At 41.6% G+C, this 19,003-nt stretch overlaps 1 protein-coding gene across 1 annotated transcript in view; it reads left to right on the top strand.

Annotated features, from left to right (window-relative positions):
• Mfsd6 (major facilitator superfamily domain containing 6) overlaps positions 1–19,003 on the top strand; it is a 64,928-nt gene that overhangs the window by 31,437 nt on the left and 14,488 nt on the right. The window contains exon 3 of the mRNA XM_028765571.1: positions 14,430–14,527. Coding sequence (XP_028621404.1) covers positions 14,430–14,527 — 98 coding nt within the window. The remainder of the gene's footprint in view (positions 1–14,429; positions 14,528–19,003) is intronic.

Below are 19,003 nucleotides of genomic sequence, written 5' to 3' on the forward strand. Positions count from 1 at the left end.
AGTAATTATAGTTCTTTTTTTTTTTTATATATAAAAGGGAGTGGGGTTGTAAGGGGCTGTTGAGAATGTGCAAGGACCTGGGTTTGATCTCTAAAACAGTAAAACAGGGTAGAGTAAGAAAGGGGGTAGGCTAAAGCTCACATGAGGATATGAAAAAGCCAAGTAATGTGCAGTCTGAACAGCTGTGTGATTGCTTGATTCCTTTAGTGCCAGTACTTCCTATCAGATAAACCAAAAGCCTAAGTCACTAATTATATTTCTACATATCCATGGAAATATTTAAAGAATTGCAATTATATAAATTAGAAGAGAAGACATCCCTAGAAGCTTTTTTTTTTTTTGTAATCTCTTTTTCTCTAAAGCCTTTTTAACCTAAGGAAGAAAAAAAACATAATTCATTCTTATTTCTGAACTATTAAAAGCTATTCTTTGGTGACTTTCTAGCAAAAACATATCTGAAAGACTCTATAACAGGCACCAGTTATTAAATCTTTACTTTCCTTGGAAAACAACACACAGAATGTGGTTCTGGCATTAACAATGGAAGATGAACTTTTGATTGTAGCCCCTGGTTTCGTGTCTTTGGACCATGCCACTGTGTGTTGTGGTTGCCTGTGGAGTTGGGAGTGTGACTGATAGACTGATGGTCCAGTCCTGGGATACCTCCATGGGCAGGCATGCCATTCCATTTAGGAAACTGAGAAAGTGAAATAGGTCAGCTTAGGCTTCACTCTGGCTGCCAGTCTAAGCCTTAGATGGTTGGGTAGTATGGCAGCTATCACGTTTTCTCTTTCTTCTCTCCATTTTGTGAGTTTCAAGTTCCTTGTTAGTGAACCTGGAGCAATAACTGTACTTGAGTTCACTGTATGTTTAAAAGCATATTATTGACTAACTGTTCAGCTAGGCACAGGAAACAATATAAGTTCACTCCTTGAGCAAATGTTTATTGACTACACAGTCTTGGCAGGCACTTTTGTAGATGCGGGCAAATAATGCAGTGAATAATATGACAGATGAACAGGCTTCATGGACACTGTTCTATTGAGGTGAGCAATAAAGAGTAAACATTATTTTAATTTCATGACATGTGAGACATCCCAAATCAGCTAAGGCAAGAGAGTGGGTTTAGTGTGGGTAGGCTGGTGTGTGGGTGTGGGTGTGGGTGCTTCCTCCGAAGAAATGTTGCTCAGAGTCCTGCACATTAAGATTTGAGGGACCAAGAAAATACAGGAGTGTGAACGGCCTAAGTGGTAAAGTGAGCAAAGCAGGCAGGAGTCCAAGGATCTCAGGACAGTGACATTGTTCTCCTAAGGGGGATGGAATTTGAGCAGGGGATGACATAAGCAGTCTTTTCTTTCTTTGAAAATAAAAGGTTATGGGAAGACAAGATATCTGTGTGCATGTTGGTATGTATGTATATGTGTCTGTGCATGTATGTGTGTGTGCATTTAGGGGCCAGTGAGTGACATCTGGTGCTTTGCACTGTCATTCTCCACCTTATCAACTGAGCAAGGGCCTCTCACTGATTGGCTGACTGGTTGTCCAATGAGCATCAAGGATTCTCTGGCCTCTACCCAGCCCTTCGAGCTGGGGTTAGAGCTCACAGAAGCAAGCTTGAACTTTACAAGGGTGTTGGGGACTCCAAACTCAACTTTTGTGGCAGGTGCTCTACTACTGAGCCTTCTCTCCAGCCTCTTTTCTTGTTTTGTTTTAATACAAGTTATTTAATTTAAGTATTTATGTTGCTATAAATCTAGAATGGTCCATTTTACTTACATCTTTGGATTTCAGAGAAAATATGAATTGTTCTTTTTTTTATTGAATGATAAGTCAGTACTTTGTGTGCTCTTAATTCAGTTGAAAAATTTTTATTCTACTTTAACAGCATCAAGATTTCTGAATTTTCCTATAATCTAGAGCATAAGCAAAATATCAAAATATGGTAACAATCTCTCATTGCAATTAAATATAATTTTAGGATAAGACAATGAGAATAGTGGTGGCTATTCTACCATTTGCAAGCTTATTAGATACCAAGTGCTTTGCAGAAACATGTGTTAAATGCTTTACCAACAAGTCTTAAGTGTTGCTATGTACACTTTAAGATCAAAGTTGTAATTGTTAATTGTAATTGTAACTGTAATTGGTGGCACAGCTTGTTAATAAATTGATAATACGTGTGTGTCCAACCCCTGACATTGTGACATCACCTTTTCAACTATGTTGAGGAACTTTGCTATTAAGTTATAAAAATATAATTGAAAAGAAGTCTCAGTAGCACTTTTAGTAAGTCTGTGGTTGTATGACTTCATGTTGGGGCATTCTAGTGGTTCTGGGCTCCTGGTGGATTATTGGTTGGACACTCTGAAAACCAGCAGAGGCAAGAATTTTTTTTCGTTCCTTTATGGGACCCATTCTTACCCTTTAGTCATCTTTTCTTCTTGGACTGAACAATGTCTAGTCCAACTGTCAAATCTCAGGCACCTTTGAGACAGAGCTGTGCTGCGGAGGGCTGGGCTATGTCCTCCCATGAACTCACCTGTTGACACTTGATCTGTCACTGGGATGCTGCCTGGAGATGAAGCCTTTCCAGGTTATTAGGAAAGGTTTGATAAGGTCATGCACACACGGGATTAGTGCTTATCAGACGTGTGCTGTGTGCTCATTTCTTTTCACGTTTGTTGGTTCCCTTCCTCCCTGATTCTCTCCCTCCCCTCTTCTCCCCCGCCCTTCCCTCATCCTCCTACATTTTCTGTCCATTTCTCTCCTTCCCTATCCCTCCCTGTTTCTTCTTCCTTCGCTCCTTTTTTCTCTGTTTCATTTCCTGGAATGTAAGGAGACTATAAATAGGGAGGCAGTCTTCTACCAGATAGAGAGTTGTCACCAAACACAGCCATGGCTCTCCAGGCCCCAGAACTTAGAAATAAATGTCTGCTTTTTACAACCTAGGTACCTTCTTATGGCAGCCTTAGCTAACCTCTATGCCTCTACATAGAGGCAGGAAGGAAAGCCTGAACTGTATGTAAAGAGATTTCTAAATACTCTCACAGGAAAGAGACTCATGGCTCAGCACCGCAAAATAGCCAAGGAATGAGTCCAGCAGTGGCAAACCTTTCTTCTGCATGTGTGTGCATTCTTGATGGCATGTCCATTTTGCTTGAGAGAAGAGTGAGGCTTCAGTCGTGATCATTTGATCATTTACACATTATTGTCAGTGTAACCATTACAGGTCACAGTATGATTTAATTGTGATTAATCAAATCACTGATGACAACTATGACTATTTTCTTACTAAGTTATTACTGCTAATTGTATTTTTCTGGACTTGTATGATATTTTTAGAAATCAGTTTAAAATGTAGGCAGAACATGATAACACATACTTGTAAAATGAGATTTTAAGACAGGGAGAGGTGTGTGTGTGTGTGTATGGGAGGGGAGAGAGACAGAGACAGAGACAGAGACAGAGAGAGATTTCCCTAAAAGGTTGAGAGTGGGAGGAAAGGCTGGGATTAGATTTAAAGAGCAGGTTGAGTGCTTTGTGCTGAATACTCTGTGCTGAGTGCTCTGTGTTGAGTGCACTGTGCTGAGTGCTCTGTGTTGAATGCTCTGTGCCGAATACTCTGTGCTGAGTGCTCTGTGCTGAGTGCTCTGTGCTGAATATTCTGTGCTGAGTGCTCTGTGCTGAGTGTTCTATGCTGAGTGCTCTGTTGAGTGCTCTGTGCTGAATACTCTGTGCTGAGTGCTCTGTGTTGAGTGCTCTGTGCTCTCTGTGGCTTGTTTCTACCATCATTCTCTCACCATGTAAGCCTGTCCTTGGTTTCTGTTAATTACATAGCTAACAGGAGACTTCTAAGTACTGTCTCTTAAAGCTAGCTGGCTGAAGGCAGCCTCGTTTTGGCCTTCAGGAACCCTTTTTCACCCCCTATCCTGCCTCCATTGGATGGATGCCTGTGGTATCTCCAGCTTCCTCAGTGGAGATGGCCTCTGGGCTCCTTTCTTCCTAGAACACCATTTGCTTCTGGGTAAGCTTTGTTTTGTGATCCACAGTGGCATTTGCTTTTCTACTTTTCTTCTGCCTGCTCTTCTCATGGATTCATGAAATTTTAAAATGTCAGAAAATTTTCCAAAGCCAACACAAATACATACCCAGCTTCCTTAATCTAAATGCTCAGCTGTGACCTGTGAAAACTCATTAACATGCTAGGCTACAGTCCAGGGACCCACCCTGAAGTAGGAAAACAATACCTGGCTGTCAAGTCCACTAGTGATTCTGTGCTGGATCCCACCCACTGCCCCAACCCTCTCTTTGCTCCTCTGTGAAATGGGCTGTTGGAGTAGCCACTGTGCTTCTCTTAGTTCAAACTCTGGGTCTACTTTATGCTATGGTTTTGAATGAAATCACACATCAGACTTCCCCTCTCTGGATGCCTTTTCCATGTTGCTCAGACTGTGAGTAGTAGGACTATGTGAGAGACATTCACACAATCTTATTTGTCTATCCAGCCAGTGACGGGGCTGTGGATGTATGACTTAGAGCAGTGCTGTTGCACCCAATTGCTGTTCTCCAGAGCTATGTGGCCTCAGTGGAATTTGGAACCTAGAGTCTTATGGGTTTGGGCAGAATTGTCAGGGCATCAGTGTTCTTGCTGAAAGTTTATTTTCTATTCCATGTGTGTGTGGGGGGGAAGGATTTGTGAAGTGCCACAGCAAATGTGTGGTGGTCAGAGAACAACTTACAGAGTCACTTCTTCTCTCCCACCAAGTAGGTTTTGAGGGGTTGAACCCAGGTTGTTGGGCTCGGCGGCAGGCGCCTTTACTAACTGAACCATTTTTTTCTAGCCCTACACTTATTCTTTACAGGCTTATTTGATCTGCTCAAAAGTGACCTTATAGAAATGCCTCTTTGAATATGTTCACCTGAATATAATCCACTGTGCACCACACTGGCCAAGTGTACTAATTAGTAATGTTTGTACAAGCCTTTCATTTTATATCAACCAGTAGAAAAGTAAATGCCAATCCCCCAGCTAAAGTACATGAGCAAATATGTCTGAATGAGTACTCACGACTTACTTCCACCACTTCCTTCCACCTAACTGCAGAGTCCGTGGGACACCAGCACTGACCCATTGTTTATGGCACACTCTTGAGGAAGACAGACAATCTCTATCAAGTTTTTCTGCATGTTTGAGTTGCAAATATTATCGTGGGAGGAGGCATGTTTCTGGGCTGTGTTGCGTCCTCTGAAAATTCCTAGCGGTGCTAACCTCCAGGAGCTCAGTGACAGTATGGAATGAGTGTTTGTAGCAGTGGTTAGATTAACATGCAGGCATTTGTATGGGCTCTCATCCGTCCTGACTGCTGTCCTTATGAGAAGTGATCAGGACACAAACAAGCACCGAGGGAAGACATACTTCACAATGACATAGGACAAGACAATCACTGACAGACCAGGGTGGAAGACATTTGAAAACAAACAAACAAACAAACAAACAAACAAACAAACACTAATGGCACCCTCTTCTTGAACTCTAAGCCCCAAGAATCCTATGACTGTAACTGTCTATTGGTTAAACCATTCAAGTACTCTGTAGTCTGTACTGGGATAGACCCACAGGACTGGCTTTATCCGCTGTGGCCTCTATTCCTTGGCAGATCACTGCCTAGCCTTGGTTTGGCCATCTGTAGTGATGTAGAACTTGCTAGCTCATAAGGCAGCTAACATTCGTGTAACATGGGACTCAACACTTGAAGTAGCAGAAAAGCCTACCCAGAGAGACTTAAGTGAAGAGGGGATGTGTTATATAACTGAAAAGCTCAGCCAATGGCCTTAGGTATAGTTTTAAGTACGTTTCAAATGATGTCATCAGAACATGGGTTCTTCCTTCTACCAATTCTTTGGGGACAAGCTGATCCAGAAAGATGATAGAGATCCCTGGCAGCTCTGCCAGGAGCCAGCCCTGACTTGGTGGGAGGAGAGGGGATCTTCTTTCTTCTCATCCCTGTCAGTTCTTCTTGAGGCAGCCGAGGAGGATGAGAATTGGAAGAGCATTGGCAGGGGTAAGACTTGATCTTACATGAGATTTGGTGTAAGATTTTCGTCTTACAAGAGATTTAGGGTTGCTGTTTAATAAAATCTTTCTTGTCTACATTACTAAAGTTTACTTACTAGGCTACTGTAGCTGACCTGCAATCTGTTTGATCCTCTGAGGCCAGAAACTGCAGTTTCTGGTCACTAGTACCTCAGCCCAGGGACAGCAGAGAATTAGGCAAATAGCCTTTGTACTCTCTCTGCAGGCGCTGCCAGGCTCTAACTTAGGTCTGTTAGTTTGAGGTTGCAGGAAGAAAAAACACTTAAAGAAGTTATTATATAGAGTTTATTACTAAGTGTAAAAAGTTTCCTATGAAAACTATCTAAGAGAAAAGGCAGAAAGGTCCTAAGTGGGGAAACAGGAAAACTATCTGGGAAAAGGGAAAAACTTTATTCTATCTTCTATTCTAATTCTATATCTAACTCACTCTCTTCTCTTTGTCCTCAGTACTTATACATCCTACAGAGTACATGATCACATGTTACAAAGTTCATTACAAGTTCACACCAAAATTCAAATCATAAATTGAAATAGAAGTTTACAACACAGAATGTTTACATGCATATCCATCAGAAGCAATTATCTGGCTAAACATCTATCACTTCTAGCTCCACAGGTTCACTGAAGGTTTAAAACTATAACTAAGAAATTAGTGAACTTTTGTATAGATAAACCCAGGCAATATTTTCTCTTCTGTCCTAGAACCTATAATAAATTGTGAGTTCCCTTTTAGTGACTTTTGATTAATTGTTTTACAACCTCTTGGAATGTGCTCTGAGCAGGAGAAAGTCTGGTTACTATCTAAGGGCAATTAACTGATGACACTTGGGAGACTGGCAGAGTTCTCATTGCAGTTTTGACTATCAGAAAAGGACTTAATAGCAGTCCCACTATAAAAGAGCTTAATAATCATTGATATAATTTTAGGAATTCTTATAGGATCATCATTAAGACTTACGGAGTCATCTATCTGTCTATATAGCATCACTACAAGACAGTACATCTTCATGGGTCTGCAGAGATCTGCTCCAAAGGGGTGTGCTATTGCTTAGTGATTGTTACATATGTTTAATAATTAATAATAATAATAATAATAATGATAGGAAAAGAATATTAATAGCAGGAATTTTTCCTAAAATATGTCTGCCACAGCCTTGCTAGATGGGGCACACTTGTCGCAGATTATGTAATAATCCGAGGCAAGCATTTCAGGATGATCACCTGCTAATTATTAGCTTGTCCCATTATGGCTCCCAACACAGCTCCAGGGTCAAGTCCAGCTGGACACTGAGGAAGGCCTCAGACAGTACTCTGCTGTACAAATTGTACCCTTGTCTGCCTTGCACTCCCTCTTCCAAAGAAGGGGTACCCACCTGCTTGAGTGTCCCCACAGCCTGCTTCTCCAGTTCCGTTGGCTACTCTTACAGGTCACCTGGGATTCTCTATCCCCTTCATTTTCTGGCTCTTTGTTTTTCTGTCTGATTTGTAGGTCATGTCTTCAAATGTACCATTACAAGCACAAAACCAGAAGAGCAGCTTTGGACTTAGTCACAATTCTCCTTTAGTTTGAATTTTAATTAACTTTTTAGAGTTCTCTCAAATGTCACCTAAACTTTGGATGCCTTTCCCAAAATAACCAGTATATCAAATGCCACTGATTATGCTCTGGAAACTATAGCACTTATACCATGTGGCTACCTCAGCCCTACTAGGGAAAACTAAATAATAGTGTGTGTGTGTGTGTGTGTGTGTGTGTGTGTGTGCATGTGTGTGTGTATGTGTGTGCGCGTGTGTGTATTCACTTGGCTTTTACCTATTTGGAAAACATAACAGCTGAACAGAAGTAGATAGGTCCCATTAATGAGAGTCCTGTTCAGTTTTGAACATTCTAATTTTTTTCCATATATAGACAGGTAAAAGAACAATGAAGAAATGTAAATATGACCAGAGACTGGCAGTACAGTGACTTTGCCAATGGTGGCTGTCAGTGTCCTATCAGCTTCTTTGCCATCTAAGAGGAGAAAGAGATGACAATAACATGGAATGAGTTGGTCCAGCAGCAACTTCAGTCTTTGTCAACTCAACCTTTATTGGTATCTACACAAGACACACACAGCTAAGATGATCATCGCTTCTCTCCCATATTCTTTTCTGATGCAGGGTGGTTCTTAGACCCCGTTCTCCAAGGATGGGTCAGTAGCCCAGGATACCTGCCTGCCCAGGATACCTGCCTGGTGTCTCCCAGGAGTTCAAGCTTGTCCCTTCATCTGTGCTATGGGACCACTACTGGTTCTTAGAGCTTTGTGGCTTACATGTTAACGATTCTGTCTTTAGTGAGACAGGCCTATGGTGAGCAGAGCCTTGTTGTCTGCTTCTGCACATGTGCTAGCTTCCATTGTACAGTGTCTCAGAATGTCCCCCAAAGCCACTTCTTGTCCCTATGCATTGAACTGTTTACATCTTCACAGAATCACATTTATCTTCAAGCTTAGTCATGAACCTTGTCAAAAATATTGCCAAATATGAACATCTTTTTTAACCTTCCAGTTTCTGAGAAGTTAATCAATTTCTTCATAAAATCACTTACTCCTATACTCTAACCAGCTATCTGAAAATACACTTATAAACATAATACATGCATAATGAATATTTGTATAGTCTTTGCCACTGTATCCCTAGTATATAGTATAAATGTGTTTATAAAGTATTTATTAATCAGTGTTTGATTTAAAGTATTCATAATTCACACCAGTTCATAAATATTGAGTACTCATTCTAGCGGGCAGTAAGTATAAAATGGAGTGGTCATATTGGAGACCTCATCTTCCATTGACAACATGGTCAGCTTATAATGTGTGGTTACTACTAAGCTAAGTGTTATGTAAAGAGTCACATGGTGTTGTGATAATTTGTAAAAAGGAATGGCACTCAGATGTGCTACAGCTGAGTACGATCTGAAGGAGCACCATCAGGACATAGGGATGGGGTGGTGCTGGGCCAGTTGTTCCTTCAGAATGCGTATGGGCTGGAGGACACACTGCTGGGCTAGGTAGGCTGTGTGAGAAATGGTTTTTAAAATAACACTGGTTTGATTTGAATGTCCCCACTACATTCCATATGCTTTCTGATATGTGACTCTGAAGCAAGCAAGTAATTTCCTTAAGTCTGTCTCTACAGATCACCTTCTTCTTTTCTTCTTCCCCTTCTTCCTCCTCCTCTCCCTCCTGTAGTTCCTACTCCCTTCCTCCTCATCTTCCTCCTTTTTAGTTCAGAAAGAAAATGATTGTGGAAATACTATTTCATGTTTTCAACTGTTTAGGCAACTATATGGTTTAGTTATACCCAGACTCTCAAAAGATTAAAGATACAGGAACACTATTCAGTAGTATCTCAGCTAGGACCCTGTTATTTTTTAATTTTACTTTTATAATTTTTGTTTAGGCATGTGTGTACATGTGCACACATGCCACAGGCATTTGGGTATTTGTGGCAGCCAGAAGAGGGTGTCAGTTTGGCCAGAGCTGGAATTTCAAGCAGTTGTGTCACCTGACAAAGGTGCTAGGACTTGACCTTGAGTCCTCAGTGAAAGCAGCCGGTGGTCTTACCCTCTGAGCCGTTCCACTGAGCCGTTCCTCTAGTGCCTGCTATTTTAAACTAAAACAGAAACCTAGGTCACAAAACACAGGGGCCTGGAGATATAGATTGGCTGTGTAGAGAAATGGTTGAGCATCACAGGATGAGCCTACTTAGACTCCCTGTTTCCACCTGTGCTGTCTCTGGAATAATTTCTAGAATAAGTCTGGATAAAAAGGTTTCTTTATTCCCCTCTGCCCTTGTACTTTTTATCCCTTTTGTTTCTTTTCAACACAGTCTTCGTCCATCTTTCACTTTCTGGTTAATTTTCTTTCCCTCTACTCCTGCTGTATAATGCTGTTTCTACTTTTGTCAGCTATTAGCCCAGGTGTGTCTGACCCAGTATGGGTACCAAGTGTCCTGTACTTCTTTGGGCACGCTTCCTAGTTTTAACTTATTCGTTGACATTGTTTTCTTCCCAGTGGATTGCCAGGGGGTTTTAGGACATGGAACATTTTCTGTTTGTTTTTATTCTCTTTGAATCCAGCAGTGTACAGAGAAAACAGTGATGTCTCAGTAAATATGCACTATTAAAACACATGCTCACCGTGGTTTTGTCTGCCTCTTGGGGATGGGCACTCCGCCATATTATAGTTGGTATTCCGCTCACATACGCTGTATCAGGAACCCCAAATGACTTCACAATTCTGTATCTTTCTTCAATACCATCTATTGAAAACAACACCAGCTTTATTGTGACAGCCAGTCACTCCAAACCTGCTGCTACCATGAACTGTGGTTACATCGAAAGTTAGAGTCTCATAAGCCCTTTTCTCTGACTTTTACATTTTGCTCCAATTTAGGTTAATCTGACAAATTATTTGGCTTTTTGCTATATTTACACATCTTCGTGGGTAATGTCACTTACGCCAAATACCAGCTCCAAACCAGTCTCCTTGTTGTCTGCTTTTCTAACTGACTCTTGCTACGAAATAGGAAGGAGATGAACATTGTTGCTACCCTCACAGCAATGATTAATAGGTTACCATCCACACTCGCTCCCGGAGAAGTGTTTTAGGCCACTAGTACTGAGGAATAGTCTAAGACCCTGAACATAACTTTATGTTCAGTGTAAAGACTTGGCTTGTCCAGAAGAAGGCCTAGTAAATACCCAATAAGTTCCTTTTTATTAAAAAACTCAGAGTAAATACACTGGCTTCACAGCTGTTCTAACAAAATACTAGCCACAGGACAGCTTAAGTGCCATCAGGGTTAGTTTTTCTCAGGGCCACTCTTTGGCTTGCCTTCTTCCACTGTCTGCCCCTTCATTCTCTACTCTCCTCTTCTGAAAATACCAGGCCTGTCACATTGGATTAGGACCTTATTTGATGTGACCTTATTTGATGTCACCAAATACATTTACATTTAATCTATAAAGGGGAATATATTATAGTTTAAACATCCTCTTCATTCAAACACTCAAGGGATTCTTGGGTTGCTGAAATACTTTTCAGTCGGTTAAGTATGTCTGTCTTTGCCTCTTCATAGACCCAGGTACCACTTTTCTTTCAGCTTATAATTCAACCTTTGCTAATTGCTTGAAGCAACTATTCTCCAAAATGGTGGGTGAGGAATGAAATGCTTGGCTTCAGTATTTGTCAGCTGTAACAAAATACTAGAGACAACATTTGAAAGGAGGATGATATGTTTGTGTCTCTGGGCTTGTACTGGGGAGGACCTTGCGGTATGGAATGCATGGTGAAAGAAAGCCTCTCACCTCTTGGTGGACAAGAACCAGAGAACAAGAAAAGGGGTGGGGTCCCAATATCCCCTTCAAGTACATGGCCCCTGTACTAGTTGTGTTTCTCACTGCTCCGACAAAATACCTCATACAGCAACTTAAGGGGAGTGGGCTCGTTTTTACCGTCAACAGTTTTAGGTGGTACAATCTGTCATGGGGAAAGCTTGGTGGCTTGTCAGTGAGGCAGTAGTGTGTGGTGTGGCTCATTCATTTACAGCTTGGTGACTTGAGAATCACAGGGTGGGACTGAAGCAGGGCCAGTTATAATCTCCATAGACCTACCAGTAAGTAGCTCACCTCCACCAGCCAAGCCCACGACCTCCCAGAACAGTGCCCCCAGCTGTCACCTACACTAACTTCTTAAAGTTTCCACTGTATTCCAATAGCACACCCATCTGGGGGGTCAGAGCTGCCACATGTAGACTGTGGGGAATATTTGAAATCCAAAACCTAAGAGTCCCCCTTGGGAATCCTGGAATAAAGTTTTTGTCAGAGAATAAAAATTTCTTGGAAACTCCCCCCCCCCTTTTTCTTAAGTAATGATAATGCCACCACTTGTCAAGTGCCTGCGTTGTAAGATCACCACAAACTTTGGGACACGATGTTATCAATATTCGATGTGTGAAAAGCCTGTTTTGGAGAGACAGAGTAAGCTGTTCTGACTATTCTCATTTTTCTTTTTATGGGACTCTTTTTGATCTAGCACACTATCTGTTGTGACTTTGGAACCAACAGGATGAAGTAATGGTAAAGTAAATTCATAGCAACTAAGCTTGTTGGCTGCAGTGAAGACATAAGAGTCCCAGAAGGCGCACACCAGTAACTGTAGTGACTGAGCTCCACAGGGAGAGAGTCTGGAGGTCACAGTACACAACACCCTTTAATCTGGCTGCTTGATATTGTGCTACTTTAAGCTGAGAGTTTTGAACTGTGTCCTGGATCAAATAAAGTTTCACAGCTCAAAAGCATGGTTAAAGATGGGCAGTTTGACTGTTAGAGTGTGAGTAGCAATTTTGCTTAGGACAGGCTTATGGGATATCACTAGTGACAGCTTGGGAGAAGCATGTCTTGCTTTCCACCCTGACTCAGTATCAGAACAGCCTTGGAGGTTTGTAATGTACCACACCTGGGCTTTAGCCAGAGTGTTCTTTATTGAGATGGGTCTTGACACGTGTTTGGAAATTATCAGAGTAAATTTGATATATAGCTAAGGCTAGCAATTAATAAGCTAGGCCAGTGGTCAAGATTGTGGCTTAATGGCCAAATCTGGACTACATTCTGTTTTTTGTATAGCTCATGAATTAAAGAAAATTTCTACATTTTGAAAGTGGTCGAGAAAAGGCATAAGAAGAACTCATGAAAATTATATTAAATTAAAATTCTAGTGCTTCTAACTAACTGTTGGTATGGCCACACTTACTCATTTGTGTAGCATTTGTGGCTGCTATCACACCACCACAGTTGAGTTCAACTGCAATAGACTGTAGCACAGAAAGCTTAAATTGTCTACTTCAGGTCCCCTAATACTGAGCCCTAAGTTAGGCTAAGTGGAAGCCAGGAACAGGGCTGCTTTCCAACTTAAAAATGAAGTTGAAAGACCTGTTTCTGTAGCAAGTAAAAGTAATTTTTATCAAACAAGATTGAAATATTTGCTTTTATTCACTAAGCCATATAAGTATGAATACACTGTCTGTAGAAATAGATGGCCCAAGCCTCTATGGAAAGAACTTTCGTAGGACCTCATACACTCTTGAGTGTCGCTGTCCCCTGCTCCTCCCCACTTTGACTTTGTCCTTTCTTCCATACTTACCACTTACAGCTCAGGGCTCAAGAGCAAAGTTGGAAAAAAGAGACAGTATTTAGGAAATGTGAAAATACAGTCGTGCAAGGTGAGGGCAGATGCCCATCGTCCTGTGGTTCTCACTCACTCTGGTCTTAGCCACTTAGAGGACATGGCGAGCAGGCTGGGAGGCTCAGTGGCAACGACCACGTCCTGTGCTTCCAGAGGACCTGAGACGGGTTCCTAGCACTCATAGCAGACAGTGGCTGCAGGTCCAGGGGATATGATGCTCTTTTCTGGTTTCTATGCATACCTGGATACATGTGCACACGTTCTCTCTGCTTGTCTGTCTGTCTGTCTCTGCCTCTGTCTCTCAAGGAAAGAAAACAAAAGCCTCAAGGTTAAGAAAATTATCAGAAGATAGAAAATAGGGATGGGGGGGTGGGGGTGCTCCAGTTGTCACGTGCTGTTGTATCAAGCAGCCACTGTTGTATCAGGCTTGCTGCACAGCCTTATCCTATGCTCATTTTGATTTACTTATTTTTTGGTGGTAGTAATATATGAGGAATTGCTGTGAATTTATCTGTTTTGTAAGAATGTGGTATCACAGGTAATTTTAAAAATGACAAATGTGAATCAGTTGTACTGTTGAGAAAACATATTTGATTTCCAGTCTACTGTTTGTCACACTTGGTTAGCTTTCAAAGATGTGAATTTTATGAAACTGTTTGGTGACCTGCATATTTAATCCAGGCTTAGGTTCCCATTTTATACTCCCCCCATCCGCTTTAACCTCTCCGCTCATTGTTGTGAAGTGGCTATGGGCCCAGCCATGTTTACGCTCCAGCCACCTGGATGGAGGCCAGCAATGTCATTATATGGCTGGCTGTGGGCCCAGACTATCTGAAAAAGCTTCAGTTTTGCCACTAATGAAGTTTCAGGAAGGGTGATAGTAGCTTTGACATTAAGCATTTGGGGACATTAAGCGTAAGGCAGCAGCCAGATTAGGTAGGGACAGTCTCCTTCCTACACTGGTGGTTAAGTTTTTCCATGAGCTCTCCTGTTCCTAAGTCTGGAACATACCTACTTGATCATAAATGGTTTGAAAGGCAAAGTAAGTAATGTTCACAATTGAGTCTCACACTTGACCGTCAACTCTCCCTCATTGTCTTCTTTTCCAGGGTCTTGTACATTGGCCTGGTCTGTAATACAGCTCGCTATATTTACATTTCCTACCTGGAAAATGCCTGGACGGTCCTCCCTATGGAAGTTCTTCAAGGTAAGCTGACAGCGAGCAAGAGCACAGTGTCTCTGCTGTTCCTGCAGTGACTGCAGTGGCCCTGGGCCCTGACCTCCTGGATCGGGCTCTACCCCGGAAGGGAGGGTCCTCTGCTCTGATTGTGAGTGCTGGCTCTTGAGTTGTTCTGAATGCTATCTTGTGTTGAGCCAAACAAAGCTGGATGTTTTCTGCACCCTTGTTTAAACAGGCAAAGAGGAAGAAATTCTGCTGCATAGTCCTCCAAAGGTGGTTTTAAAATATAAAAGGATATATCTTTCAAAGATTCAGGTTCTTCTGATTTTTTTTTAGATTAAATGTATATATAAGAAAATATGGCTCTAATATTTTATCTCTTTGGTTATTTTTTATTGAATCTGGTGGTTTATAGCGAAACCTTGAGAGTCATGTTACTGTTTTTCCATGAACCACCCTAGTCTTTACTCAGACAAGGTCTCCTGACTTCCTTCTGTTGCTTCAGGGCAATGTTTCCCACCAAGATACAAATCTGAAAGGCTCCTAGCATGTGGTTCAAGAGTACTGAAAGCATTTATCTGTGTTCAAATTTTCTTGTCATGTTAGTGTACATAACCCTATCTAGATTCTAAACTCTGCTAGCCTATATATCTAGTGATTGGTGTTATGATTATGATCTTCAGGATGAGAATACTGGATTAGAAGCCCTGTGACAAACTGGGCTCCTGAATCACTGTTCAAAATGGTTTGTGATTGCATAATTTCATTAGGTATTGCTGTATCATTTCTTAACTTAAAGGATGTGTGTGTACTTCCACCAGGATAATGTCCTGTCGTGACTAAGATTCACAGTTACTTATCTAAGTAGACTGTATAAAACACATGCTCGTTTACTATAGTCCCTGCTCACAATGAAAAAAACACAAGAACATGCTAAACTAAATATGTATCATTATAGTCATGTAAGTATGTAATTAAAAAATATGTACACTTTAAAGGTGCTTTTCTTAGACCTGATATAATGTGTCATTGGTAAGAGAAAATGTGTTTACAAGTCTATATACAAAGTTAGGTTATATAATAGCAAGTTCTTGTTTGTTAAAAGGAAAGCTGTTGTCTGTCACTATTAGAGGTCTAGAAGGGTTTTACAGTGCAGCACACATCTCAGCATTGTGTCACGTAAGAATCATAAAGAGTAACCATGAAGAGCAAGAGCTCTCACATAAGGAAACCCGAATCTGTGGCATTTCCCACTTCAAGGGTCTGTTCTCTCATATGCTTAATTGCAGTATCTATTGATATATAAGGAATTAAGACTCCATAAAGAGATCTGTGTGCCTACTAAAAATGTATGGTGCTATAAAATAGTAAAATGTATATTGTATACTCACTAATATACTATTTTTTCTTTAAATTAAGATATAGATTAGATAGAAATGACAGTTTGCCTAAAAGATTCAAGAAAAAGTAGCATTGGTGAATTTGGGCTTGCTGGGTCATTCCTGTAATGCCAGCACTTGAGAGGTTGAGGTCAGACAATGGTTCTGAGTTTGAAGCTAGCTTGAATACAGTATGAGATCTTGTCTATAAAAACCAACAAAAACAAACAACGAAAGATATTCATGGCGTGATTAAAGAAAGGAACAACCCAAGAGGTTTAGAAGAGAAGAAAACAAATGTTCCTTGTTGTTAATTTAGAAATCCTTTCCTGTTATTTAGCAAAGGTCTATAAGGTAAACTGAGATACTGTTTTAAAATGGACTCAGGTGCTAAGGTCTTGCTGTGTGCTCTGGAAGGCAGACACATACAGCACGTGGATGGACGGAGAAGTGTGTACTTGTGTAAGAAGCTCAGTGAGGTTACTAACTAGATTGGTGAAGCACAGAGTTGAGGCCTGAACATTTTCTTGAAAAATTCTCCAAGGTCTGACCTGAGCTGGCATCTGAAGGGCCACATGTGGCCTATTGGGAGTAAACACCTGCTACGGAGCAGCACTGTGGACAAAAGAGTAGATGGCAAAAGCCACCCACACTCAGGAACACAAATATGGCCGGATGGAGTGGCCATCACAAGCTGCTGGCCTGGGACATACTTTTCTAAGGTATTCCCTCAGGGTGTGTCATGTAAGAGCTGGCCATGTTCTGAATCTAACAGGAATTCTTCCTGACGCCAGCTATGGCTTAAACTTCTATACTTTGTTTTATTCTCCTTTGTGCCCATGGAAATCAGTGCTGATCTGCCACAAGAAAGAAAGGTCCATAAATGAATGCCTCCTGGTCCAGCAGAGGGTACTGCATCCCGTTTCCCCAGAGCTCCCTGTTTCTAAGCTGGAGGACATGGCTTCAGTCCTAGGCAAGAGTGCTCGTATTCTGCCTGCACAGATCCCTTTCTTTGATATGTGGTATCCCCAGAAGGCTCTTGCAGATGAAACCAATCCACACCATATTACTAAACAGGTTAGTTTGGGCGTCCTTGATTCTGGTGCCTGAATAGGCTTGTCCACATGACTTTAGGGTCTTCCCTTAAAGGAGATAATCTTAGGATATAGTAGAGGCGGGAGATTATGTAAGGAAATCCTGATTGTGGGACAAGCCCACTTGTCATCATGAATGCCTATTAAGGGTAGGGGTATAGTTTAAGGAGAGTATTTGCTTAACACGTATCAAGGCCCTGGGCTTGAGTCCCAACACTGCGGGGAAAAGAAAGATGTCCTCCCCCCTGTGTGTATTATGTTCCTGAACACACATTGAGAAGTTACAGTATAACTTTTAGGAGTTGAGTCTATCTTTCTATTGTGGGTTGCAGGAATCAAACTCAGGTCCCCAAGCTTTTGTGGCAGGCACTTTTACCTGCTGAGGCAATCGCTGGCCCAAGAGAAGCTTCTTAAAAATGTAAGAGAAGTCTATCTGTAGCTGCAGGCTTTTCTACCCATGCCCAAGTTCCAGAAATAATGACTCTGAGACTGAATTATTTATGACTAAGTGCCTAGGCCTAAAGCTCTGGCTCACTTCCAGTAGCTTGTAACTTAATTAACCCAGTTTATTCTATTCTAAGCCTGGCCACATGGCTAGTTTCCTCTCCTCAGGTTCATGCGCCTGACCCTCTCTAGCTCTTTCCCGTGTGGTGGTCAGTGCTCTCTTGAAGCCTATCCTTTGAGAAGGCTAGCTACTGTTTTCAGCAGCCAACTGGCAGCACCATCTAAAGAATCAGGCTTCCCGCTATAGTGAGCCTGCAGTGATTTAAGAGCAGGCATGAGAGCTGGTGCACTGTTGGATGGTGGTAATACTGGCCAAGATTATTTTTATTTTTTACCATTACTTTTACAAGGAGCATTTAGACGCCTGGGATTGTGACATTTGGTAAAGGTCAAGATCTATGTGCTGTGCTCCTTTCCTGTGTAGACGTTAGCTGTAGTAAATCACAAAAGACCCAGCAGCAGATGTGATCACAATTATTCTTGGTGTTAGTGTGTCTTGGTGACCTGAGTTCAATTCCAGTCATCCACATGGTGGAAGGAGGGAACTCTTGCAAACTGTCATCTGACTTCCACACTGTCACATGCATGCACCCTGTCCAACATATAAAGTAAACAAGTAAGTGTTTTGGTTGTTTTAATGTCAGCTTAGCAGTTAAGAACACTGTTCTTCCAGAGCACCCAGATTTGATTTCCAGAACCCACATGGGGGTTCACAACCATCTGTAATTCCAAGCCTGGGGGATGCAATGCCTTCTTTTGGCTTCTATGACTATCAGGCATGCACATGATGCACAGATATACATCCAGTCAAAACACCTACACACATAAACAAACAAACAAAAATGTATTTAAGGAGAATGAAGCCAGGACTGCTAAGGTAGAAGAGTTCCTTTTAAAAATTTATTTTTATTTATGTGAATGTGTATATGTGAGTTTATGTGCACCATGTGTATGCATGTGCCCACAATGGCTAGAAGAGGGCATCAGATCACCTGGAATTGTTCTATAGGTGGCTACCCAGTGGGTGTTGGGAGCCAATCACAAGTGCTCTGGAAAAATAGCCAATGTTCTTAAGTGCCGAGCCATCTCCCTAGCTCCTGAGGAGGTCCTTTTGAGTTACTTGAGCTAATGCTTCCAGTACTGAAAAGTAAGAATTGGCCAGCTCCTCTGTGGGCTCTAAGAGGTGGAAGCAGAGTTGAGATTATGAGAGGTGGCTTTTCTATCAGTAGCACAGGGCTTGGGTTGACTGTTACGCGGTCTCAGTCTGTCTCATGCCGTATGCTAGGCAAGGAGGTAAGAGTCCTGTTTCCTTCTCATTATGTCCTGGAAGCTCATAGAAAAGCTTTATAAGACAATTAGCACCCGGGCTTTATCTGACAGCAGAAATGCTATTCTAGACATGATTCCACCTGTTAGCACCCATACTGGAAAATGTCTGCCTGGCTTAATCCTTAAAGTGTGTGTAGTTTGCTATGTGAATAACTATGATAGACTAGTCCAGTTAGTAAATGGCTTATGGAAGTCAA

The sequence above is a fragment of the Grammomys surdaster genome, unplaced genomic scaffold, assembly GCF_004785775.1.
Source record: "Grammomys surdaster isolate TR1022 unplaced genomic scaffold, NIH_TR_1.0 165, whole genome shotgun sequence".
NCBI lineage: Eukaryota > Metazoa > Chordata > Mammalia > Rodentia > Muridae > Grammomys > Grammomys surdaster.